The sequence below is a fragment of the Solea solea genome, chromosome 2, assembly GCF_958295425.1.
Source record: "Solea solea chromosome 2, fSolSol10.1, whole genome shotgun sequence".
Taxonomy (NCBI): domain Eukaryota; kingdom Metazoa; phylum Chordata; class Actinopteri; order Pleuronectiformes; family Soleidae; genus Solea; species Solea solea.
Window position 1 is genome coordinate 5,430,649 of NC_081135.1, and position 26,939 is coordinate 5,457,587.

Consider the following 26,939-nt stretch of genomic DNA (forward strand, 5'->3'; position numbering starts at 1 on the left):
AAGGTACACAACCACCATATCTCCCCAGGGGCAAGTGCTGCCCCTGGGTGTGGTTTGTGTGTGTTCATTACTGGTGTATAAAAGGGATGGGTTAAACGCAGGGGTCAAATTCACTATCACTAATTGGTGTGTGTGCAAATAAAACTAATACTAATTCTAATTCTGTCCATGCTCCCAACAAACCAGCCTGAAATGCAGAGGCACAAACAAACACTATCATGCTATTAAACAACCTTTTTGTAAAGCAACCACTCTCCTGCACCAAAGTCTTTAAAGAAAAAGAGCTTCTCGTCTTATGGTAAATTTGTGCTATTTTGGTAAATCTGAGCATAGTGTCACAAACACTGAAGTCACACTTACTGATGGAGACAGACAACAACGCATCTGTGCCATGATGTAAACTCTCAGACTTAATGTTACAAGTACACAAAGGAGTAATGAGTAAATAAGTTTTGTGCGTGGTGATGTATATTTTAAATATAAGGCCCTGGTATATTTCCGCACACAGTGCACCACGGACCCAACATCATCAATGTGCAGCCCAGATTTTGGAACTGCACACAAAGAGTGCGTTGGAATTTTATTAAGCACCACTCACTCATCAAGCAGAATTGACATTTTGACAACAGAAGAAGTAGTCGCTAAAGATATTCATCCAAGCCTCCACCTGGCGACCCTCGAACGGACTGACACCCCGAATCCCCTGCCCGACCGACCTTTCAGGTGATGAGCCGCTTGGACCAAACATGTCCAAGTGAGCTTTAGCATCGCTCTGTCCTTCTTTGGTAGGAATGCTTCCTATTCCCTGCGTCCAGACTTGTACCGCCACCCAATGGTGAAGTCAGATACTGCAGGACCCTGACATGCAAGTATACCAGGGTCCACCGTTTTTGACGCACAACGCGGCATGTACACAGAAGTATACCAGGGCCTTTAAATCCTCCGTTTCCCAGAAAGCCTTTCACTGAAAATGGGAACTCCAGCTGTCAGCTTTACACAGATAGAAGGAGCAAAAGCATTGGTCATAATGATCACAGCATCAGAGTAAGAGGTCACCCAGTCCAGTTAAAGTCATATTTGTCTTGGGTGTGCATTACACACTAGATCAAAGTGATCCAAGAGTGACGCCAGTCCATTTCAGCCTTCCCCCATGATGCATTTCTCATTGTGTAATTGCTGAAAATGGATGAAAGAGACCGTTCGTCTTTGATTCTGAAGGACTGACACCCAAGCCTGACATTACAAAAATCTTCCATCATCACTTTGCTGGAAATATGTCAAGGTGAAACTCTATGTTTGGCCACGTGTCTTTAGGAATAAAAAGGTTTTTAGATACAGGTGATCTATCCATCCATCCATCCATTATCTACCCCTTTATCCTCCACCAGAGGGTCGCGGGGGGTGCTGTGCCAATCTCAGCTGACATAGGGCGATAGGCGAGTACAACCTGCACAGTTCACCAGACAGGAGGTGATCTATTGTGTGATATTTACTGAAATACTTTTCATACAAATGCTGGCTATACCTGTGAGTGCTGACCACAGCAGTTCATCACGTGTAAAACTCTTCATGTGTGTAGTATCGAGCGCAAACACTTTGATTGTACTAAGAAGTACGTACAAGTGCAGTGTTGTACTTTGGGAGTATTTTTTTTCTGCAGTCCTGCTTTAACTAACATATGATTAAACATGAGAATATAATCAGCAATAATGATGCATTAACATGTAAGTATAAATGCACTGTTGCAGCTGCAAAGTGGAAACAGTTTTACTTCATGATTAAGTAATTCCCACAGACTGAGTCAGGAACAGATGGTTCACAGTAGATTTGTTTGAGGTGGCCAAATATATTAGCAGAATTGTTATTCTCCGGCCTTTTTATTTGTGTAATGCATGTAATCAAACATATATTGTGGAAATGTGTAGTTTAACTGTTCAAATGTATATGATGTGTTATAGAAATGGCAGTAATTTATATTTGCAATGGTTTATAACCTTAAAAAAAAGTGGGTACCCAGACCACTGGGAACCACTGTCATAATACACACATGTGTTAGCAGGTTTTTTACAATCTGATAAAAACAGATACTGAGTACAAAAGGTGAGTAAATATATGTTTAAGGAAGTGAGGTGAAGCGTTTCAGACTTTCGAATAAAAGCATTACACTTTCTTTGGTCCTTTCACAAACATGCATGTGATTATGTACATTTAGCTGTGCATGTTATTCCCCACTGTATTTCAGAGCAGCGAATTGTTCAAAAACAGTATACGTTTCATTTCAGTTGTATATGAGTCATTAGCGAGACATTTCCCCAGTGAATTTCCCATGTGGTTTCATTTAAAGCCCTGGCTGAGGCCCAAAGAGGTTAAATGATCCACTGTTTGATCAAAGATTGGATGAATTCACACAGATGTATCCGTGCATCAGAACCATGTTTGTGTGCACACCGTTGAAACGGAGGCAGAAACCATTTCACAAACTATTTCCTCAACACTTCCCATCGTGGTAGTAACAAGTGACACATGTGGCAAGGGCAATTACGATACCTGATCTCAGTTCTGCTAATAAAGATGGTCTGCTCTGTGTTCAGACATCAGTGGGATTAGGAAGATCTTTGTCATGTAGATGTGTGCAATGCCCCCGGCTTCAGAGATAAAATGAAGACGAATCCTTGGTAGAGGAGGAAGAATAAAACAGAGGGATGGGAGTGGAGGACACAGAGACACAGAGCTCTCAGCTAATGACAGGGCTACTCTGCATCACTGCACTGACTAATGAGCACTCCAATAAGGGTGAGCTTAAAGACCAGTGCATGTGTGCATGGCCGGTGTGTATGCACATGTGTGGTGATACGCACAGAACATATGTGTATTGTACAAGGCATATGGTATGTGTGAGGGTAAAAGAGGAAACTTACAAAGGGAAAAGGAGGAAACAGGAGGAGGGAGGGAGTGTATTTCACCAAAGCTGGAGATTCACAGTGTGTGACAGTGGAGGAAGTTCTTAATAATTCACATGATATTGATTTAGTTACCTGACTTCCTTCTTCACTCCCACGCCGTGGGAGGAAAAGCACACCTGTAGGTATACTTGCTTACCCCACTGATGCAGAACGCACACACACACACACAATTAAAAATACAGACACAATCTCAGTGATGACCTTGCACAAACATGAGGTTTCTTTAAATGGCACTTGTTTGGGTGCCACCGGAAAGCAGGAAAAATAGCAGAATGAGAGTTTTTATAAGAGAATAATTTTCTTTTTATTTTACATATTTACATTTAAACCCTCTTGGTTAAATATGCATCACCTCTTCTTTATCCTTTTTATGATGCAAGTACAACCACAGTTGAATTTGTCGGCCCTCTCCACTCATACAATTTTTTTAAAATCTTATTTAACTTGGACATATTTTTCCGCCGCTCACATGTTGGACAAATAAGCAAATGAGGTGAACTGTTTTTCTGAGCTTTAGCTCCACCCTGAGGACACACAGGGTAAAAAAAGACCTTTTCCTTATGAGACAGATGTGTGATGTTACAGGGAATTGATTCTTTTAAAAGGAAAATATATCCAATGGGCTATTGATTATCTGTAGGAAAAGAACAGACATATGGGCAAGTGAAGCAAATAATCACGCTTTAATAAGACAGAGATATAACTGGGTCTTTTGTAGGAGTGGAGCAGTAGAATACACTTGTATTTAAAAACTTAATCGAAAAGGAAAAATCCTCAAGTGATAAAATAAAGAACATACTTAGTGTTGCCTACTCTTTTATTTATACAATATGTCCCAGTATAATAAATACCAAATATGCATCACAGAGCTTTGTTAATACTTTGTTAATAAAGCAGCAATGCGAAAGAAAATAATTGTAATTGTTTAATTGTATTATACGATGATTCATGAACTGAAGCAGTTTCAATTAAACTTATATACAAATCATTTGTTTTATAAACTGTTCAGTAATAATGAATTATAGGGTGATTGTTTTTACATGGAAGAAATGTTCTAACATCATGTTTTCAGATAATTCACAGCCTGAAGAATTTAAAAGCAGGGTTAAATGATGCGTCAGTGAGTAAGTGGCGTATCGCAACACTAAGGTGTCTGAAACAACATACAAAGCAACATAAAACTATTGATTAAAAAAAGATAAAAGGTGAAATCGTGCAATGGGCTTGACAAAATGCATTATACTCTCCCTAATCCATTTTTTTTTTTAAATAAAATGATCATGCACATTGTTTTAATATGTCTGATATAAGACGTGCATTTTAAAATACCGTAGCAGAGAATATGTCTATATCATTACCGAAATTAGCATTTTGAAAACAGGGCTGCGTTTTTAAATTAAATTACACTGAGCAGACATTTACCTGCACACTGACTCACCGCACACTTACAGTTTAACAGTTTCTTATCATATCTGTGCACAGATAATAAATAGACATATACAGGATGAAGGGCTATATATATTTTATTTCAAGAATCATATTATTATTGTTGTTATTATTATACTTGCGTATATTTTTTTTAAAAACATTTATGATTGTTGGTTTGTGGATTCATTTGTGCGAAAAGACTGCCATCTAGTGGTTCCTACGGGAATTAAACGCCTGGTATTCCACATTGAGTTGGGTTCATGTCACTGCTTATTGCACTGCACATTTTTCCATTTAAGCTTCTGTTAAACTTCTATTATACTCAAATCTGTTTTTGTCACATCTTATCTTAGTTATGTTTCCCATAAATATGTTTGTATAAGTGTAAACTCACCTGAAACAAGAAAGCTTTGCTTTTCTTGGCCTTAGAATAAGCCTTCAATACGTAATCAGGGTAAGGGCCTGGTATTATGGAGGTATCTTGCACCACCATGTTTCTATAGCAGCCTGAAGCAGAGGCGTACTGCACTATAACAACTTCCTTTCTGCAAATACCAATTTAGTTTTCTGACACGTCTGCTGTATCACCAAAGTTCTTACACACTGGTCTTCAACATTAAAAATAATTCAATTTATTCATCTTCCTCCTTAACACCTGCTATGCTCTGATTTACTAAGTCTGATCAAACCTCATGGTCAAGACAAACAGGAAGAGGAAATTGAGACTGCCGCATGTCTGTTTGGTTGTTCGATAAAATATTAAATGTTCTCCACTGCAGGTCAGACTTGGCACTCTTCACTTTTTCTCATTAAGAGATTCCCAGCTCAACCCAAACAACATCACATGGCGAGCCAGAGAGTGGATTGGGTTGCCTTTTACGTTCCGTCTCCAACCCATAGAACCCTGCTCTATTCACCTGACAGTGACTCCTGCCAACTCTCATCAATGGAAAGAGATCATAACATGTGAGATTGACAGGTGAGCCAGGCATGAAAACAGAGCTGTTTCAGAGTGTGATCGAGTAAGTTTTCCTCTTTAACCCCTGCCCCCTTAGATACTGTAACGTTGGTGTATTAGTGTCAGTAAACCTATAGCCCATATAAGGTTATCACACATGGGGAGACAGAGTCATATGAGCTTGTGCCGTATCAGACGCAGAGAAGTCAGATTGTTCACTTTTTCAGGCGAGAAGAGCTGTGGTATTAGAGGAGGTCAACCAAGACAGAAAAATAGAAAAGCAACTTTACACAATTGAATTTCACAGGCAAACAAAAAATAGATCTTCAGATAGATGTATAGTGCCAAGACATTTTGGGAAATTACAGTCTTGGCCTTTTTAAAGTGGCACTCCGATTTCCTCCCACCATCAAAACATGTTAGACACATTCGGTTATGTTGGTCCATTGTGGCGGCGTGTTCAGTCGCAGCAGCCGTCAAACAGACTGGTGGCCTTTGGCCTGCAAGTCGGAAACAGGGAACAAATACAAAAAAAAAAAAAACTAAGAGACTTTTACTTTGTTGGCTTTAGGTGTTTTTACTTGATATGCTGTCATCCACAAAAATCAAGAGTATCACCACTTTATCCTTGACCAGCAGTGTTAACGGAGCATAGGATCGTTCCACTGAGTGACGCAGCAAATACTTTAATTTTATAGTTTGATAAATATAGTCTGTGCCTGCAAACCTACAGTATATTGCATGTGGCGGCTCAGGGGGTTGTAAAGCCTCCCAGTGTGACAAATGTGTTTCTCTGAGCTCAGCTGCTTTAAAGAGGAGAGGGGGGCAAACCGCTGCACAGCATCCTCTAAGTAGCTCTTGGAACTGGAGCTTCAAGTGCTGAGGAAGGATGAACTAACAGGGCACTTATCTACTATCTGTGGCTAAACAGGGCTCCTCCAGGATCTCGCTCTCAACAGAAGGCTGTTCTTGAATGTCTGAGGGGAGCTCAGACCCCTGCTCATCCTCTAAGTGGTTTAAACCTCTCCAGACATGACAAGGCCTCTGTGTGATTCAGACCGAGTTATGAACAAAAGGAAGCAGACAGAGGGAGAGAGAGACACACAGATCCACTGCTTTAATTCAACCCCACTCCTGTTGTCAATGTACAGTAGTTACTGTACTCAGCGGCACTGTGACCACCTGCACTATGGGATTATCATTCCATATGAGTGTGGTGGAATGAAGCTTGACATTGCTCTCTTCAGCTCCAGTGAACAACCTCTGGTGATTTTGTTGTTCAGCTTCTGTTTAGTCTTCATCGGGAAAGAAGCATTTTTCAGAAGGGTTTTCCGAGCAGTAAAATGTAACTTTTTGTGGACACTCAGAAGAATGGTATATCTGGTCTGATGCTGCCCTTGTGTACTCATATTTGTACTTTGATACTGCTGCACACAATATCACTTAATGTATCTTCAATTGAGCAGAGCAGGTGTGTAGAAATAAGCAGCTGTGACACAATGTCAGCAGAGTGGAAATACTTTAAGATAAGCAATGGCGACAAAAGTATAGCTTCTGAAATACTTTTTTTTTGCTGTAATGGTATTATTAAGTACAAAAAAAAAGTGGTATCGGTGCATCCCTAGATCATGTGATCTCTTATCTTATTATTACTCTAATAGTGCATGTTATTATTTCTAAACTATGACTATAAATGCAGGACATTTATGTGTAATGAGGTGTTTTTATTTAATTTTTTTTTTAACCCCATCATGAGCCAGTATTAAATTTAAACCTACTAATGCACTTCACACCATTATGTAGGTGTGTTTGAGTAATGTTGCCAACAGAGGGCGATATAAACTTTAGTTTTTTCTGTAAAGGGCATGCTTCTAAATGCAGAAACACAATAAGTGAAACTCATGTCTCTTATTGCTCTTATTAAAAGCCCTATCATAATACTCGATGCAACATTTCCCACAGTGCACCACTACTCACACCAACTCACACAGTTGAACTCCCCTGGTTTCTGCTTCACTGGCAACTGGTTCATAAAATATTCAAGTAGGGGATTACACAATACTGTTTGTCACCATAGCACCACCTGGAGAGTTGTAAGTGCACCGTCACTGACAATTTTAGCTTTAAGAGATAGCTGTGATATAAAATTATCTCTATGACTCTCCAGGTGACATCCCTCCGTACCTCCTCATGGCTCTGTAGAATCTAATGAGGCCAGTTGCTTTCGGAGGTGCCCTATAAGAGGAACTGAATCCTGCTGGTGCTGTAGCAATCATTGTCTAAGTTTATAGGGCGCTTCTATAGTTTCCCCTTGCCCTCAATAGCCAGTGGCTGAACACGGACTCCTGTTACACCAAGGTCGTACAAGACGCACTGATGCCGTCACACCAGCAGCTGCCCACAGCTCTAATTAGTTGTGTTTAACTACGTCATTACGATTTAAGTAAACCAAGACTGTGAATGGCTTTGGTTACAGATTACTGGTTGTTTTTCACCTGTGTTTAACTGACACTGGCAGGATAACAACAAACAACAGTTCGGCAGCCTGCTGCAGGAACTATTTCATTTAGATTGGAATTAACTAAATCAACCAGACGTCTTGTTGATGCAGCATGTACAAAATAGACAGTCTTCTGGTTTTAACTCCCACTGTGAAGTTGACGAGCACTTTGTCAGTCAACATTGCATCGTATTTTATGGAAGAAGATTTGAGACAAGGGAATGAGACCATGAACACTTCAGGAAAAACATTACGAATAATGTTATACATTAAGTGAGAAGATGCTCACTTTCCCTTAGACTTCCATTCGAACCGAATTATTTCTGCAAATAATTTGCCCCTTTTTTGTTTGTGTCTGTGGGTTTTCTTCCAAAAACATGATGGACTGACGACCTGTCCAGGGTGTAACTCACGTACCTCTACCTGGCAGCATCATGTTGTGTACAACATTTGCAAATAGCACATTTAAAGATATAGTTAGACACTTCTGCTCTCTACTGAGACTTAGACGGAATAATTGATAGGCAACAACCTTATATGTGCACATTAAATGCAAAGCTAGAATCACAGCAGACAAATACTGAGCTGAAACATGGAGACAAGAGCATCAGTGAATAGAATGAGAAAGAGAAAGAGAGTGGTTTCAATCTTCTGATTTAACTCACACATGAGAGCAAATAGTTCCCAAAATGTTAACTCGGCTATAAAAAATGTATTCTTTCGTGTTCATTTTTAGTGATGCCTGCTCAGGATTAGGTCGGTGAGTTGTTTGTGCGCTTACAGAGCTGATGGATGTGGAGCTGATATTTGCTCCCTCTGTATGGTGCACTACCAATTTGTTATCCCAGTCTTGCAACTTTGAACACTAAGAAACAGAAGTGCATGCTTCAGGAGCTGAACAACTCACTCAAAAAATACATTTCATACCTCGTTTTCCAGTTTCCTGTTCACACGCTCACATCTCAAACTTGCCTGGGATCCCTATTAAATAGCGTACATTTGTATCTGACAGGGCTGTCATACAATAATTGGCCCCTATACTGTGCTCTGAAACTGGCCTCCTCCACATATTTTCACTTTGCTGAGATAAGAAATCTAGAGAATCTGTACACACAATAAAAGTACAGTTAAATACCATAAAATACAAAAAGGACTCCAGAACTTATGGGAACATATTCCACATTTTACAGCTATATTGGACTTGTTCAGATACATTTTCTTATGTCTTTTGCCATCAGTCTGACTGTGGCTGGAAAAAAGCTGTTATAAAAGCTAAAGGTTCTGTGTGCAGGAGACACATTGTGTTGTTTATTTATATGTGAAATACTGGAAACGGACTTTACAGAACCATCCAATGTTGGTGTTCTTGTCTGGTGGCAGGGTTGCTGCCAAATTATGGGGAGAGATTGATGTTGTGAAATCATGTGTTGAGTGACAATTATTGCCTCAGCACTGATGTGTCATACCAGGTCATTCAGGTGAAGGACATTATCGCCTTCATCTCACCTCATGGATTCACACCAGCAATGAACTCACTCTGTTTTAAAGATGGTTTACAGAGACACGCAACACCGATACTGCAAAATATCCTTGTGCATTACAGCTACATCCTATTTTAAGCGATTTACTGTCAATTAGCTGGCGGGTAGCAATGCTATCCCAGAAAATGATTCTCGGGCCGCGATGTGTCACTCGATACAGCTTGTCAATAAGCTAAATGTGGGAGCCTTTTGCAGCCACCTCCCGGTGTCATCAACCATAAATCAATGGGGGAGATTGATCAGTGGGCACCTTTACCTTGTATGACATCTTTCAAATGGGTTGTCCTGTCAAGATATTGGACAGGGCAGATGATGTGCGTGTGCGCGTAGTAATGTGCATTGGCAGATTTAAGGTTTATGTTATTCAAACAATTTTTTCAGGGCCAGAAAAATGGTGTTACACTGAGCAGTTTCTCCAGGAGTACGATTGACTATATTTGTCAAAAGTGTTTTTACAGTTTTATCTAGACTGCTGTGAGAAATGTGTTGACTCCTGTAACTTGTGCTGGTTAATTGGCTGATGCAAGCACACAAACACTTGCAGTATCGCTGTGTCTAATCTGAGTTGATGTGGTGATTACAGTGCTTACACAGTTATAGTCATGTCTGTTCTCTGAGAGCTGGGCAAACATAATCATGAATAAATCAATCATATCACCTGGCAACTGCTTGCAAATCTTGAGGCAGCCAAACGCTGTGGTTTCTTTGAAGCTGCTATGGAAGCAGCAAGCGCCGCAGGTTTTAGCAAACAGGTAACAAACCTGGATGATAAATAAAGAACAGAAGTCCATGTAAAAAAATATATCTAAATTCAGCAGGTTTTTTTAGTGGAGAAGCAAAAATGGCAGTTTACATATGAAATTTGGTTGATTTGGGGATGGAACCTAATGATGCTGACAATCAAATCACTTGATTTTCATCTGTTTTTTTTTATTGTGAAGTTTTCATTTTTTTGTGTATTTGCAGATGTATTACCATAAATATCAGATGTATTACTATAAACATTGATTAACACGTTACTCGATAGAGGAGCACATCATGTGGTAGACATTTGTGGTGACGTTTGTCTGTGGAAAAACCATTATGTGGTGTTGGTATTATGTTGTCGACTGTATTGGTATTGTGTGTTCTTTCTCTACCTTTTATTTAGCTCTATGGCTGTAAAGTGTTGTCCATTCATATGTGCCAAAGGAGTTCATGAACCTGAAAGGTCAGCTGTCTCTCAAATTGTATTAGATAGTTAATGAATAGTTGGCAGTGTGGTACATTGTACTTGGACAAACCATAAGGCCAACTTGCTAACTGTGGCCATAAACTTTTTTTTTCCTGAAAAAGTCTTGGTCTCAATTTTACTTTCATCTTTCAATACAGTATTATGTCAGGTTTGGAAATTATAGCCCCATTTAGAGTCAAGTAGATGATAAAGCATGACATGTATTGTGCTCTTTTAAATAAGGTTACTTCTAGAGGCTTGTGCTGTTCACAGTATGTGAAAATACTAGACTAGACTGTGGCATACAAGCCATGACTGACTGGCACCGTTGCTTCCCACCCAGGTGGTCGACGCAAGGCATGTTGTGTCCATGCATTCGTACGCTTGGTGCCAAATTCTCATCTGACCATCTGCAGCAAATGCAGAAATCTTTTTTCTGAACACTCCAATCCAGCTTTAGATTTCTGGCTGACTGGAGTTGGAGTCTCCCGCAGCTGGAGGCCGTCCACCAACATTTTCGGAGGTGTTTATTCTGGGATACTGCTCTTCTGACTACATGCACAGAAAAAGAGGAGAAACACAAAATATATATACCATTTGCCTTTAACAGGGAAAATGTTTGCACAGGAACGTGAAGAAGTTGGCTTTGGTGTCTCTTTCTGTGCATTATGGGGAGCTGGAGTAATTCAAGCCAGACATGATCCATGCAGTGATAGGGGAAGGACATGTTGCCACGACAACCCTGGCTCCCGATCCCAGAGATCGGCTGGAGCTGGCACAGGCTGAGAGGAAGCAAGTGAGGGACAGACAGACCAGACCAGAGGGTGGGGTGGGGGTGGGGTTTGACTGGAGCCCTGCCAGAGGTTTTGACAACAATACAGTAATGAACAAGAGAAATGGGGCCATCTAAATAGATAACCTCTTAATAGTTGGGCCTTCAACCCTTCATGAAGTGACACACGTACAGATAGATGCACACGCATATTAACCTTCAAACTTCAACTACAAAAATAGCAAGTGGACATACTTTAAAGAGACTGTGCACTTACACATGTTTAAATATAGAAGCTGTTATACAGTGAACATGGTGCAGCCTGCTATAGGTGTAAACTACGTGCACAGTACATGCAGTATATCAAACAGTGATGATGTTAAACATGTCATATTGGCCAGTGTTTTGTTAATTGATCTATCTTCTGCTAAATTTAGAGGAATGTACTTATTTCCTGGAAAACAGATTGCATCACGCCTTTACTGTAAATATACAGTACATTACCACTTTACCCGTCCCTGTCGTTCAGAGGGCAGAGTGGGTCGACGACCACTGACCAAAAGGTTGGTGGTTCATTCCACAGATCCTCCATGTTGAAGTGTCTATGGGCAAGATACTGAACCCCAAATTGCCCTTGATGATGTAACTCTGGTGTGTCAGTGTACAGCATGTGTGCGACTCTATGAATAGACCAAGGGCTGTGTACATTTGACCTGTAGTGAAAAGAACTTTGAGTTGCTATTAGACTAACTAAGTGCCAGTTAAATGCAGTACATTCACTTAAGAATGTAGAATATTACAGTCTATTGTACAAAATGCAAAATACAAAATTTGGTTACATTTCTTTCAAATTTCACTATTTTTGTTGTCAAATATAATCCACTGCCACGTGGAGCCTCTTGGTTGTCGTCAAATGTTTAGGTATGTTTGGAATCTCAATGCAAATCAATGGCCTTCTCTTAACTGACACACTTTAAAACCCCATTTGTTCATGTAAGCTATGTTTGTGAATTTGAACTGTAGCCATAATAGCTATAAATATTATAGAACTGGATTTGGACCAACTGTACTCCTCACAAATCATCAGAGAACTACAAGGGATTATAGGATAAAAAGTCATTCAGTAGGTAAACAAAGTCTAAAAATAGCTCAGTCTCTGTGCTCTGTCAACACCAGTACCAATGCTAAATAACGCTGCTCTAATCATGTCTGTGAGTAGCATGCATTGCACAGAGACCATGCAGAAATATGATCTGCTTTTAAACCTCTCAGTCAATCATGAATTGGAACCAGGGATGCAAACATAATAACCTCACATTCATGTCTTTACTCTTGTTCAGTTTTGCAGAAAGTCGGCTATATTTAAATTTCAATGTCACCCAAAGGAACTGTGTTGCCAAGTGAGTGATATTTTTATTAGACTGAATTCCAATATAATTTCATAGATTCAAACGCCAACTCGACGTTAATGCCAGAAGATGATTCATTTGACTTGTTTTTGATCCTGTAAGCTGCAAAGCATCCAGCTGCTCTCGTTAATAGATGCACTGGTCACCACTTGTAATGACAATCACCACTCCATTTAATTATACACATCATGTAGGTGTGTACGAGTGCACATCTCAGGTGTTTACATGTGTTTGCAAGTTGAGCTGTGTGTGACAAGTAAACAGAGCAGGGAACTCAGTTACACTTCACACCGTTTTACACCGCAGCTGTAACTTCAGGCGGATTTCACTGAGAGTTCTCTCAGCACGAGTCATTGCAGGGCAAAGAAAAGCTAAATGCAGAAGCAGAGCTGAGTACTATGCTCAAGGGTTTGCTGGCACGATCTGGCACAAGGAGCTGATCTGAGACCTGATTTATGGTGTGTGTGAGTGATATAGAAAGTGAGGCCTCTTCTTTTGATGCTAAATTAAATTTAATAAAAGCCCCAAAATTCACCTCTGTGGACACATTTTCTTCGGGATAATGAATGAATTTGGTAATAAACCACTTTTATCATCGACAAAACAGGAAAAATACATTTTGGGAAATGAAGCAGAGTTGTGGCCTGAATGCTAAGTCCAAATCCAATCAAAACTTAAGAGGAATTCACCAATGGGAAAAGAGTGCAACTGCTTTTGGAGCTTAAAGCCAACCCAGGACCCAGTCTAAATTCTGGAACCTTTAAACAGATTATCAGACCATGCTCCATGAAGAGAGATCAAAAGGCAAATATGATTTCACTTTACCAAAATGTTATTTCTCACCAGTGCAGGATTTAAGAACACACACAGAGTAAAACACCATCACACAACCCACAGTCAGAATCAGTCCACTTTTGCACCTCGAGTGGACAAGCAAAGAGACGGGGACATGTACGAGGTGATACATCTCTGGGATGACACCTCTGTGTGGTGATGAGCTGTGCAGTCACAGACATTTAGCTGTGATGGTGACACTGACACAAGACAAAGCCACAGGTTTACAGAGAGCTGCTGCCGGTATCTTGGAGTGACACATGGGTTATCACTGACACACCAACACTGCGTCCACAGTGTGCAGTTCCCATGAACCATTGAGCTCCCAAAAGATAGCAAGACAGGCAGATGGGGCAAGGTGAGACATTTATCTGTGGAAGAGGTCAGCTGTGGAAAAAGTCTGGGGAAAACAGTTGAGGAACTGCACTGTAATGAAACACAACATGACTCTCTGGTTGCCATTCATACTTCTCATCTTCTTCTTCTTCTCCTTCATTTTCAACACTCACAGTAAATTGTCTATTCATTCAGTGTGATTTTTCTGATGGGTAGCCTTGTCCTGGTGTCTTTCCCTGGCTTCTAGACCGACTTAGCAATCAAGGAGCAACAAATACAAATACCTAAGGTGAAGGGAGAGACTGAGAGGGTCATTCCTGGATGTAGCAGCTATTTGCCCTGGAATGATCTGTGGATTAGGGGCCATGGCCAGGTTACCCTATCTAAATTGCACCACATACTGAACAGATTAAGTTAAAAATGAATGGAACAACCCAGCTGACAGTCAGGCTTATAGAGGGATATTCTCCTTTCAAAAACACTCCCAGCAGCAGCAGCAGCAGTAGTAAGGAGGCTAAAGACTGATGCCTGTTGGAAGATAAACATTTGTAACTCACTAAAAGGACATGTATTGATGCTATTGTTTCAACATCATCAAGTTAAATCACTGTCATTACGACTGGCATCATGATTGCACTTGTCATCATTACCAATGTAATCATCATAATTATGGTGACAGCTATTTCACTTCAAGACTGCCACTGCACTCTCACCAACAAGCTCCATCATCTTCATTCAGTTCAACCATCCGCACAGCATGTAAATCCTGGGTTGACAGTGTCCACCTGTTCTTTGGTTGGTTGGTCCAGCTCTTTGATCCAGACTGAAATATCTCACTTGCCACGACATTTGGAACAGTTTGTGATGTCTAGATGGTAACTTCTTTATGTTTCACACACTAACATCTCCGATTACAATGTTGAGCCCCATTCTTTCTGGGTTTTGCATCAGCACTATATTATTGCCAGAAATGTATAATTATATGATCTTTTATGGGGGATCACAGACTCAGAGTAACAAGGACCCAGGTCCCTGTTGCACCCCCTGTAGAACCACCCCTGACAAAAAAAAAAATGCCATCCATGGCATATGAACCTGGAGAAAACCCACGCACACAGGGAGAACATGCAAACTCCCTGCAGAAAGACCCTTGCTCCAACCAGGGCTCAAACCAGGTCTTCTTGCTGCTAAGGCAAGAGGTTAACCACTTCTACCAACCGTGTGGCCCCCCTTTCAAAAATATGTTGGTTTATGACCAGATAATGCATGGACTTTTCCCATGGGCCAAACCCTTAACCAAAGATGGAAGACATGGCCCCTCACATGGTCACATCAGCATCCTAGAACTTACTTGTCAAAGAATCACTGCACCTCAGCTGGGTTGGTAAGAGTTCTAAGACAATTTTTCACTGCTCTACATAAATTATATCACAAAAAATATATCTTTAAATCATGATCACCCCACATGGGTATTTAGTGGTGCCTCAGGTCAGTGTTCAGTATGGATAGCATAGAATTAGAAAACAAAGAGAAAAATGTGAAATCTTTTTGTAGCCTCAAGAAGCAAACGATTGTGGTAAAATTAGAATGCAAAGCATAAATAATGTGTGTATGGTTGTGTAAAATGCTATTCATACCATGATAAATCAAAATAATATTAATATTCTCTGTAACACACACACACACAAGCAATTTATCCCTCTCTGTAGTCATGAATGAGCAGATACTGAGTGGATTATGTTGCACAGAGTTTATTTAATGACTGCTGCACAAGCTGCAGTACACTGAGCCTCTCTCCTGGGCTGAGGTCAGAGAAAATGCCTAGTAGTAATAGAGATCCTTTGCAACTACCAGGGGAAATCATTGCTGATTTGTTGGCAGCCAAGTTAGCTTTCTTATACTCACAAAAGCCGGAGAATAAACCCTTTGCAGGCCCTAAGCTTTAAATCCAGTTTCACATAAAGTGGACAGGGCGATTTGACAGCAGACAGCATCTGTAAATTCTGCATGGCAAAGCCAGTTTTAACTGATTTAATAGCAGACAGCAGAGGGGGATTATGTGTTCTTCTATTGATTGTTCTCATTTGACTAAACATCTCAGGAGAAAGTGGGAATTTGATGTGTGCTCTCGCTCTGGGACATTTCAGCATGATGGATGTTAGCTGTCAAGGGATTTTGAACCCAGGTTGAAGGAAAAGCTTACGACTCAACGTCTCACTCAGTGTACCACTCCACCACACACTGAATCTAAACCTCCATGCAACAAGAATGACATCTTGTCACCATCAGACAGTGTTTATGGTCTAATTATCAGGCACAAGGCAAGGATACACTACAGTAATAACAATTTTTCCTCCTAAAATTCATCATTATGATGGTGATGATCCCACAGGGCAGCGATGTAATCATTTACCTGCTGACTCAGCCTCAATTATACAGTGGCTGTTCAGCTCCATTCCTTCCATCTACCACAATGCAGAAAGATATCCATCTCTTCCCAAAAAACGGACATGGCTATTATTAGGGCTCGAGCACTCACACAGTGGTGCAAGGACCTATTTTTAATTCCTGGAATCAATTTGTTTCTTTCAAAAGGATTGCATTTTTGAGACACTGAAAGTTGGTGAAAACAGGCAAATATTGTAGTGTTTTTATAAAGTAAGGGGAATACGTAAAAGTGGTGCAAAAAGGCCCAGTACAGTAGTGCCCCCAAAGGTGAAACCCGGTAGGACAAAGCAGAAACTAAACAACAGCCCAAGGTAAACAAAAAGTGTAGTAGTCTCAACTCTACAGGAAGTTGGTCATTTTGAATTTGGCATCCATCTTGGTGATTTGCACATTTCATAAATTACTCACCTGAGTATGTTAATAAATAACAGACATAAAACCTATATAAAAAACACACAGAGAATATTCCCATTTGTTATTTGTTCAATTATACAAAGCTACACTGATTTGAAGGCCATGGTATACTTTCCGTGACTGGTACATTCCACTCCTATCCTCAAATATGTCATTATATAGTATGACATCAAAAAAAGGCTTCATACTGTCAAAACAGTCATATTATAGTATTTCGACAAAAGCTGTCAAAATATAAACTGTCAAAAATCTCCTAGTATAGTATGTGTACACAAAAAGTCAAAATATAAACTGTGAAATATCTTTTAGTGTAGTATGTCTGGTCGAGTGAACTTATATAGCAACTGTTCAGGACGGGTGGTTTAGTAGAATTTCAAAATAATAGTAGCCATGCTGATATAGACCGATAAATAGTTCACAATAAAAACGTTTTTATGTATTTTACTCACATTTCTTCAGTCATTTACTGCAATGACCACATTTTAACATTTTAAACTGAGTACTACTTTGTCTCATCATGTCCCATGACTGAAGACCTACAAACAGCTGCAGTTAAAGGGACAGTTCAGGTGTTTTGTATGAGGTATTGACACTGCTGTGGATATAAGATTGTTCAAACAAAATTCAGTATTAAATTAGGTTAAATAATAAATGTAATGTTCCAAAACAGGATTAAACGAAAAACACATGGAGGTGACTTGTTTTTCATTATCAATATCATCAGCATTCAGGTGAATAGGAAAGAAAAACCAAATGATGAGTTACAGTGAAGAGAAAAAGACACATGGCACACATCGGACAATGGAGGAAGAGGAGCTAATGTTTTGCTTTGCTTTTAATTATCTAAGCTGTGCTGATAATGTGCCAATAATATATCATTCAATCGCACTTAAAACTATCCCTTTAACTGAGACTATTTAAAGCATGAGAACTAGTTTTCACCTGTTAACAATGGAAAAGTGACGCTCACACATTCATCACACACAAGTCTAATTGCTGTGCTGTCATGTTTAAGTAGCGGTTACAAAACACCTGGACCCCACGTGTTTAGTGAGACATTTTTTCACTGTGTGGCCAACTCAGATATATACATAATACTAGTTTTAAACACAGTGATGACAAACAAAACAAATATTTTTTTTCCCACATTTTGACATCATACTAAACCTATTGTATAGAAAATAGTATAGGATATACTATGTCACAAAAGTAAAATATTGTAGTGGCACGGGCAGGATTTCTGATTCATGTATTAAAAATACATATTTAAAATATACAAAATATTATTTTGTAATGTGTTAAAAAGGTATTTTGTATCAAAATACTGTAAAATACAAAATCATCAGAACACAGATTGGACACAGTTGGTTACGGTGCTCGGTGTCTTCTTCTTCTTCGGTGTCTTCAGAATCAGACAGGAAGTTGATTCAGTGCAAGGCGAGTGACTTAATGTAGCTATAGTTTATTTTAGTATCGCATCTATATCAGGTTCGTTCTTGACAAGTTCCTGTTTAGTGTGAAGTTGGCAGCTGCGAGGGCCTGCACAATGCTGCTTGCATTTGTTACTGAAATTTAAGCCAGCTGATCACAAATAATGGCAAAAATCGGTACGAATTTGTGACATCTGATAGTGAGACTGCAGATTGTCACAAACAGAGGACTCCTAGGCACATGCACTCTCTTTCTCATGAAACTATGGTGACCTTTGTAAATCAGAAAGGATATTGTTTTAGTGTTTTTTTGCGTTTTTTAAGCTTCCTATTAAAAACATGTACACCCTGGTTTGTTTGTCTGTTTGGGCTGCTGCTGAAAGACGGCAACCTCCACATAAAGCCTAAAATACATAATAAAAACTTATTCTAAGGCTAAGAAAACCAAATGATTTACCAGAGCAGAAACAGAGAGCTGGTCTGAAAAAAGAAAGCCACTCTGTGTTGCAATATGAGCTGATCTACTGGAGAACAACAGTTTTCAGAAATGTATGATGCTGACATCAAATATAATGTATTGTTCCAGTATCAGACTGACAGGCTTGTTGACAGTTATCAAAGAATTGTTGCACCCTTCCATAACAATATATCAAATGAAATACTGTTCATACCAGAGGCAAATTGCAAAGAGTAAGATGCACAGTCTCAAGAATATTCTAACAGTGCAATAATAAAACCTTGGTAATATAAGCACATGTAGCTCAGGCTACAATTTGATTGCCTTAATTATTATTTCCCAAGTCACTAGGCTTCGACAAACTTCACTTATATCCATTGCCTTTTGATGATGCTTTGTGATTACACAGTTGATTAATTTGACCACAGAATTGCTGAAGAAGGAGACTCTCCTGACACAGTATTTCCCAGGAATATTCAAGTTGCACAAGCCTACAGCTGACCTCATAACACAGCAACTATCGCCTCTTCTCAAATCATCAGAATCCCCCTGCTGATTACCTCTGAGGCCTGCATGCCTCTTACTTTGTTTAATTTCCACTTAATATTTCATCACACCATAACAGTGTCTTACATGGATAAAGGTTAATTTTCTTCTCTTGCCATGACTCATTAGCCTGGCCAATAGGATGCAACCTCATAAAAGGAATTAAACAGATAAGTGATGATCCAGATCAATGGAAAGTAAATATGATTTTTATTTATTATTATAGCTTTCAGTTCCCATAAACCAGTGAGTGTCCTTGCCAACAGGATCTGGCCAGAGTTGTTCAATTAGCATTTGGAAGGAAAATGATGTCAGTAATTAGTGCACCTGTGTCTTTGAAAAATCATTTCTACTTATATTAAATGTATTTTTGGTGAAGAACATATTTTCTGAAGCACACCATTTCACTTGGCACTTGGCAGATCAGAGTCAGTAAATAGACAAAAAATCACAGAGTGGAGAAACATTCTAGCGGCATCTTTTGGCAGTGATGATCTGATTTGCCTGAAATTGTGAAGGTTGAAATGAATTATTTTAGATATGTTTTTTAACATGATTCTTAAATGATAACGTCTGTGTCTATGGTAACGGCAAGATATTTAAATGCATGTACAATCTGAAGTTCTTCTCCATTTAGGAAGACATTTGAATATATTTGAATACCTTGATGTTGGTCATTTTGATGGAATCATGCAAACAATCATCACCAGAACCCCCTCCATTAGTCATATAACACCTGCCCTGTAGCATCTTCACTGGCTCCCTATCAAATATCGCATCATGTATAAATTCATGTTCAAGGCCAACCTTGTCCTTCAGTCCTCACCAACCTCCTCCACATGAACACACCCACCTGTATTCTCAGGTCTTCTCCTTTCATCCAACTCACCCTCCCACCTGCTTGTTTGACCACAATGGGGTCGAGAGCCTTCAGCCGATTGGTCTCCTGCCTCTCACTACCTTTAAATGAACAATCAAAACTCAAGTATTTTATTAGTTTATTGTACGATGGGTTTGAGTATCTTGAAAGGCGCCTATAACTTAAATGTATTATTATTGTTATTATCATCATTATGGAACAGTGCTGATGTGTAGGTCACAGCTTTCTTCATCTTCATAGTAACATGCTTTCTGGCCCCTCAGGCAGCGTGAGTATACGTTTCCTCAGTCTCCCACAGCTCTTGCAAGTAATGAAATAAAAAAAAGACTGTTATTGAAGTCTGGGTAGGAATAGGTTTTAGCACAAACATACTGTCAATCTTCTTGATGGCTTCAGAAAAGAGTTAAATGTTTTGTATGTCCTGCAGAAATATCACATTTGGCAACAGCAGAATGTTTGAATCAGGCAGTAAAAACATTGATTGTCTGGGTGTCTTTACAGCATTTGCTGCAACAAAAATTAGTTAATCGTGTGTGCAGGAGTTTAAAGCTGTTTGTTGGGAGCTAACTCCTTTTAAAGTGAATATTACTCAAGGGGAGGCTGATTCTTTTCTGTCTGTCTGTTTGAGGAGAGTGTTTAAACGTCATTACTGTGTTATGTGTGATGATAAATTACATTTTAAAATATACACAAAAGCTTCTCAGTAATCATGTAAGTGTATGACACGAAGAAAAGGGTTTAACAAAGGGACTGCCGTCACACTGAAGCCGCTGTATAGTCAAAACAAAAGGTCGTAAAAGCAGCATATGGTGGCCCCGTCCCTCCACCCCTCTAATGTCTGCAAGTTGTGAATCGTTTTCTAAATGGACCAGATGGAGCGAGAGCTGGTGTTAGAGCTGGACAGATGTTTCACTAGATGAGGGATGTGTGCGTGTCTGAGAGTGAGACTGTCAGAAAGAGACATGGGCTAGGAAAACAAATTGAATGTGGAAGGAAAGTGGAACAAGTGCAGAATGAATGAATTGAGAGGATGAGCTGGAGCATTAAAATATTTAAACCTTTAGTCCACATTACCTTCCACTGTATTAACACTGTAGTAGGGCTGCCTACTCTTATATACCTTACATGGCATATGTCATATCATATATGTATGTCACTTTAAATATAGTAAATAACATTATTACCTTTACTTTAGAGTAACTTTACACTATTGATATTACCAAGGCAAGAGGTTTTAAATTACTTCCTAAAACCCAGTTTTAAAGACTTGTTTGATGTTTGACATTTTGTTGCTATTATATTATTTTTTGTATTTTTCATCTTTCTTGCTATTCATTTCATTTATTATGCCTGTATGATTTACCAAATATTTACTTCTTCCTGCTTTTGTTTAATTTACTTATTGTCATCTGTCTTGCAGTCTTTTGGCGTTTGCCGTCTTGTTTATCTTTTGTTTGCTTCCTCAGTCAAACTGAAACTTTTATTTCAGGATAATAATGGTGTGGATACCAAACGTTGTTTATTTTATTTAATACGTCAGTTTAAGATTATGTTTTCTACTGATCTTTTCTGGGTGTTTTTTTTGTGTGTTTGGTCAACTGTGAGCAGCATAACTCAACAAAAGGAAAAGACAGGTTTGGATTACATTTTCTGTGGATGTACTGTAGGTAATGGCACATAGGAGAAATGATTTACCTTCATTGATGGTTAGTGGGTTTGACACTATGGAAACTGAGCTGTATTAGCAGAGGTTTGAGTTCCTTCTTCAGTTGCTTGTCCTCGCTGAAGCACCATGGCCAGCACTTCCTCTTCGCAGCACCATGGACAGCGCCTCCTACAACCGAGTCCCTGTCACTCTCGACACGCTCTCCTCTCACACTCCCGCCCTGCGTGTGTGTGGAAAGTATAGCCCGGCTACGAAGCGGAAACCCGAGGCTACAAAAGACATTTAAAACACGGCCGTCAACCGTGTCGGGACCGGGGGCTTTCCAGTAATGAGACATGCGATACACCTGCGTACGCTGCCCTGACGTCACCCCCCTCAGCAGCGCTGCCGGTCTCGTGACTCAGAAATAAGTCACAGGTGTGCCTAATTACAGTCAGCCATTACAGTCAAATGGCATGTTTCGTTACTCGTCATGCTTTGTTTATTTTTCCTCTTTCACTGTCAAACTGCACCACAGCTCTGCATCATTAACATCAAAATAATGTGAGTAATGTCACGCAGAGAATCGCTTTTTTGTTTTGTTTTAGCAGGTTAAATGTGTAGGTCCGTGGCTAATGTAGGCTAAATAATAGATGGCAGCGAGGGTGTAGGTGTTGTTTTAATAATTCAACCCATATCTGCTAATATATTGAAATGTTACAACAACGCACATCAGTTAACTTCTGCGTGTAAAAATGCCCACCAGTGGCTAATTGGGCCTTAATTAGCACAGCAGCCATTTTGACATGTTTCGGCAGGCACGTAATCACATGACTCCGTTCCGTTCACCAGGACAGTGTGACATTGAGGGAGCTAAATGGAAATAGCCGTCATATATTTAATTATTTTACACCTGTTGTTTTCCTACCGTGACCTCTCAAAATGGCTGCAGTGCCAGTGGCCACACACAGAACAAATTACAAAATATATAAGACAACCAATCAAAAACCACAACTGATCAGGTGTAACTGCATAATGCAGTATTTCAATTAACAGACAAATGCAGCGAACCAAAATATGGGTTTTAATAGGTGCCAAAATAGACTCGTGTTACTTTTACTGTGTTTTTTACTCATATATTATAAACATTTGTAGATTTGTAAATAATTGAAATAAAGTACAATTTGTCATTATTTTATTGTATAGCTGTGTAGAGTAAGAATAAATTGCACATTGTAACGCGTTTCAGTAGTCCGTTACTTGTCTGCCCTGCCTCCTTCTACTATCTCTCCGTGCGTCTGCCGCTTTGTCCGCGCATCCATGTGGGTTTTCCCCTCTCCTTCCTAGCCATTGGCCTCACAGACCATCAGTCTTCCCTTCACAACAGTGCGCCCCCCACACACCCTCCCACTCCACGCACACGCTCGCTCATCGCCGTGTTTTCGAGGAGATGGTGGTTGATCCGCGGCTGCTTCTCTCTTTTCTTTGCAGCTTCACGTCGGCGAGCAGCGCAGGGTGAAAGAGCCTCTGCGATGCGTTCAACCGGGGACGCGTCGTAGTTGAAGTGAGGGAGAACTCGGCGGCCGGCGTGGAGGAACAAAGCAGAGGGGGGAGATATTTCCTATAAGGATGAGTGACTGGTGACAAAGAAAACGGGGAGCCCCTCTGGCTTTGGTTGAACTTGACGGCACGCGTTTTGGGGGCTCGCTCTCACTTGGACAGCCAGAAATCATCATATTCTCACCATCATTATTTTTTGGAGGGGAACCATGCCTGTCCGGAGGGGTCATGTTGCGCCACAAAACACGTTTCTGGGAGTAATTATTCGCAAATTCGAAGGACAAAGTGAGTAGCTGTGGCTGTCGTACTGTGCTGTTGTGTTTGTGCTGCCTTTGTGTCTTCCTGCTGCATCCATGAGACAGAGTGAGCACTAATTTGCTTGTTAGGAAACCATATAATGAAATTTCCTCCACAAAAATGCGTATAATGCGAATGATACAATTAATTTATTCTGTCAACGGATTTTGATTAACTGTTTAACAACGACCCATTGAAGTCATCCTAAATTAAGATCATTAACCCAGTAGTAAGTAACCTTATTTGTAACCTTATCTAACACCTGGTTTATCTCTGTACCTGCATGTGTTTCCCTGCTCCACTGTCAACATGGATCACAGGATTTAATTAATTTATGATCATATTCCATAATGCCTACATTTCCTTCATTAAATCCTCCTGTACATTATATCAGAGATTAGATTACACATAGATTATATGTTTAGTGCTGTGCAGTTTCACACTATTATGGATGCTTACTGGATGAAGGAAAAATCTATGTTTTTCATCTGAAATGTGGGGAAACCATATTTTCACATTCAGTTATTGAAAATGTTTTTGAACATTGAAACAAAACAGTAACATTTTCAACTTGTATTGTCGTATCTGCTTAAACGGCTAGAACCTACTGTATATTAAGGAATATCAATAGAATATATGCAATAAAACTGTTACACCAAACAAAACCCGATTTTCTTTTTTTATAAATGTTTAAATTTGGTATTCCGGTAATTTATTTAGTTTTTGTGAAGGTTGGACCATATAGAAACTTAGCTTTTGTTTTATTCTGTCATTTAAAATGATAATTGTTCTACTTTATAAATGAAAAGATCCACAATGTAGCCACATTTTTATTAACATGTGATCCACTGCAGTGAACTTGCCTTGTTTATGGTAAAGTCTTCTATTATTAACATTCTCCTTCATCCATTCTCTCCTCTACATCTTCACAGATAAGAAGTTCATCATAGCTAATGCCCGGGTGCAGAACTGCGCTATCATCTACTGCAATGACGGCTTCTGCGAGATGACAGGCTTTTCCAGGCCGGACGTCATGCAGAAGCCGTGCACATGTGACTTCCTGCACGGCCAGTTGACCAGTCGGCACGCAGTGGCCCAGGTGGCGCAGGCTCTGCTGGGCTCAGAGGAGCGCAAGGTGGAGATCACTTACCACCGCAAAGATGGTGAGTGCTGTGGGCTATCAGTGTGGGCTCAGGTGGCATAAACAAAACACAAGACATTAGTTGGTTGCTGTAGTATCACTGAGGATTGAATGCTGGCTGAACCATTGTTGCTCCTTTTCTCCTCTCTAAAAGCAACAATTTTGTTCTGTTCTATTTTCCACAATAACCTACCTCTTTAGCGGGGACCCCTGCAGCAGTATTATCTAATACTGGATACTACTATATCACTTCTCTACACTACACTGTTTTCCACAATTACACTTATGATAAAGTTGTGACATTTGTTATGTAAAGTCTTAATATGAGTACATATATGGCTAATATTTAGTTTTCTGTCAGCTCTGTCTGGAGCATTTGCAGCAAATCACTGAGTGTGTCTTGGTTATAACCCTGGGGGGATGGAAGAGCAGCTGTGATGGCTTCCTTTGCAGTGAAGTCCAGTTATGAAGTGATGCAGGCACTGGCTGGCTGGGAATGATGTTCATTAGCATGGACAGGATAGGGCACCATAGGAAGGATGAAGCTCTTTACTCTATAGAGTAACTTGATGAAAGTGAAGCATATGAGTTTTTTTATTTATTCAGAGAATTTTGTAATGTAACAACTGTCAGAAATCGCAGAGCTCCTTACAATTGTCCGTCTGTGGCCATTTTAATAGTTTTTCTACACTTTAGATAATCTAATGTGAATATAAATGCTGCGTTCAGATGATGACTTGACATGACAGCTTGTATTATTTTTAAAGAGTTACAAATAACACTGCAGTCATATCAACTGTCCTGGTTCTGGGAGAGTTCATTCTATGACCTCCATCATTGACATTTGTATTCAGATCATTGAATGTCCTTGCATCATTTTAAAGGGCTGGTGAAGTTTTGCCTAAGGATTATTAGTTCTATCATCACATATGTGGGCTTGTTTCATATTGCAGTTTTAATTGTATGTTAGATCACACACAGTGGTGTGTTTCATTTAAATCACACAACATCTACCATATAGAGTGCAGTTAAATGATACTTAAATTACCGTACCTGTGGGTGTTTTATTATTTATTTTTCTCTACAAATCAATGGATTTTCACATTGATAATCAAACATGTCTGAGTGATTTAGTTAGACATCTGCTGTCTGATAAAAGCTCTGCATTAATGAAAGATGACTGTTTTCTGGGATTATTACTTTTTTTTATTTCTTAAGTTAAATGCAGATAATGGTGTAAAATACCATTTGGTGTTCCAAACCTCAAAATGTCCAGAAAATGTCCAGAAACCAGTATTATTCAATTTGCTCTCATAAAAATTTGCTGGTCCATCTGATCCATCAGCTGGTAGTTTGTTTAACATTATAGACAGTAATGAGGTAATAAGGGCTGGATAAAGGTTGGGTTTGGACCTTTTGTTATCCGTTGTCAGACTACAAGAGTCTGGCCAGGCTGACAATTTTTAGTACATTTTTAACTGGCTGCTTAATAGAACCAAATACATTTCACTGAATTGCCCAGTGTGTAATCTGATCATGTGGAATTGCATTTATTTGAAATTAGAGCCGCAAGTAACGATTATTTTCATAATGAATTAATCTGTCAATTATTTTCTTGCTCAATTGAGTGTTTGTTTGCTTCATGTCAAAAAATTGCTGAAAAAGGTTGATCAGTGTTTCCCAAACCTTGAAATGATATTAGTTGTTGTTTTAATAAATATCTAAAACCAAATAATAGATTATCAAAATAGTTGACGGTTAATTTAGTCATTGATTAATAATGAATTCATCTAATAATCGTTGCAGTCCTAATTGACATATTTGTGAATGATCATTTATTAGAGTAGTTGCTTTATATGTACCTTAAATCTATGATCTTAAAGTATCAGATACACTGCATCAAGATCTGTATTGCGTTGGCCGTGTGTGTACGCATGTGCGTGTGTGCATGTGTGCATATGTGTGTAAACCCAGAGGGAGAGAGGTGACATAGATTGGGTTGAAAATGGTTCACAGAGCAGTTACAAATGACAGTACCCTTGGAGACTAAGACATGTGGGGTCAGAGGTTGAAAGACTGAGATAAAGTTACAGAAAAATGGTTGAGAGGATGGATAGAGTGCAGATGTCAGCTTATGTTTGAAGTGGTGTCTTTGCCTTTGACCCCC

General features: G+C 39.5%; 1 protein-coding gene across 6 annotated transcripts in view; it reads left to right on the forward strand.

The window, feature by feature from the left end:
• Positions 1-26,939, forward strand: part of kcnh7 (potassium channel, voltage gated eag related subfamily H, member 7) — a 96,839-nt gene that overhangs the window by 22,627 nt on the left and 47,273 nt on the right. For 4 of the 6 annotated variants that reach the window (XM_058613064.1, XM_058613071.1, XM_058613076.1 and 1 more), the window contains exons 1-2: positions 23,120-23,619; positions 24,564-24,794. In XM_058613064.1, coding sequence (XP_058469047.1) covers positions 23,544-23,619; positions 24,564-24,794 — 307 coding nt within the window. In that variant the 5' untranslated portion in view covers positions 23,120-23,543. Of the gene's footprint in view, positions 1-23,119; positions 23,620-24,563; positions 24,795-26,939 lie in introns of those variants that run through there. The other 2 variants (XM_058613070.1, XM_058613087.1) reach the window with 2 other exon arrangements.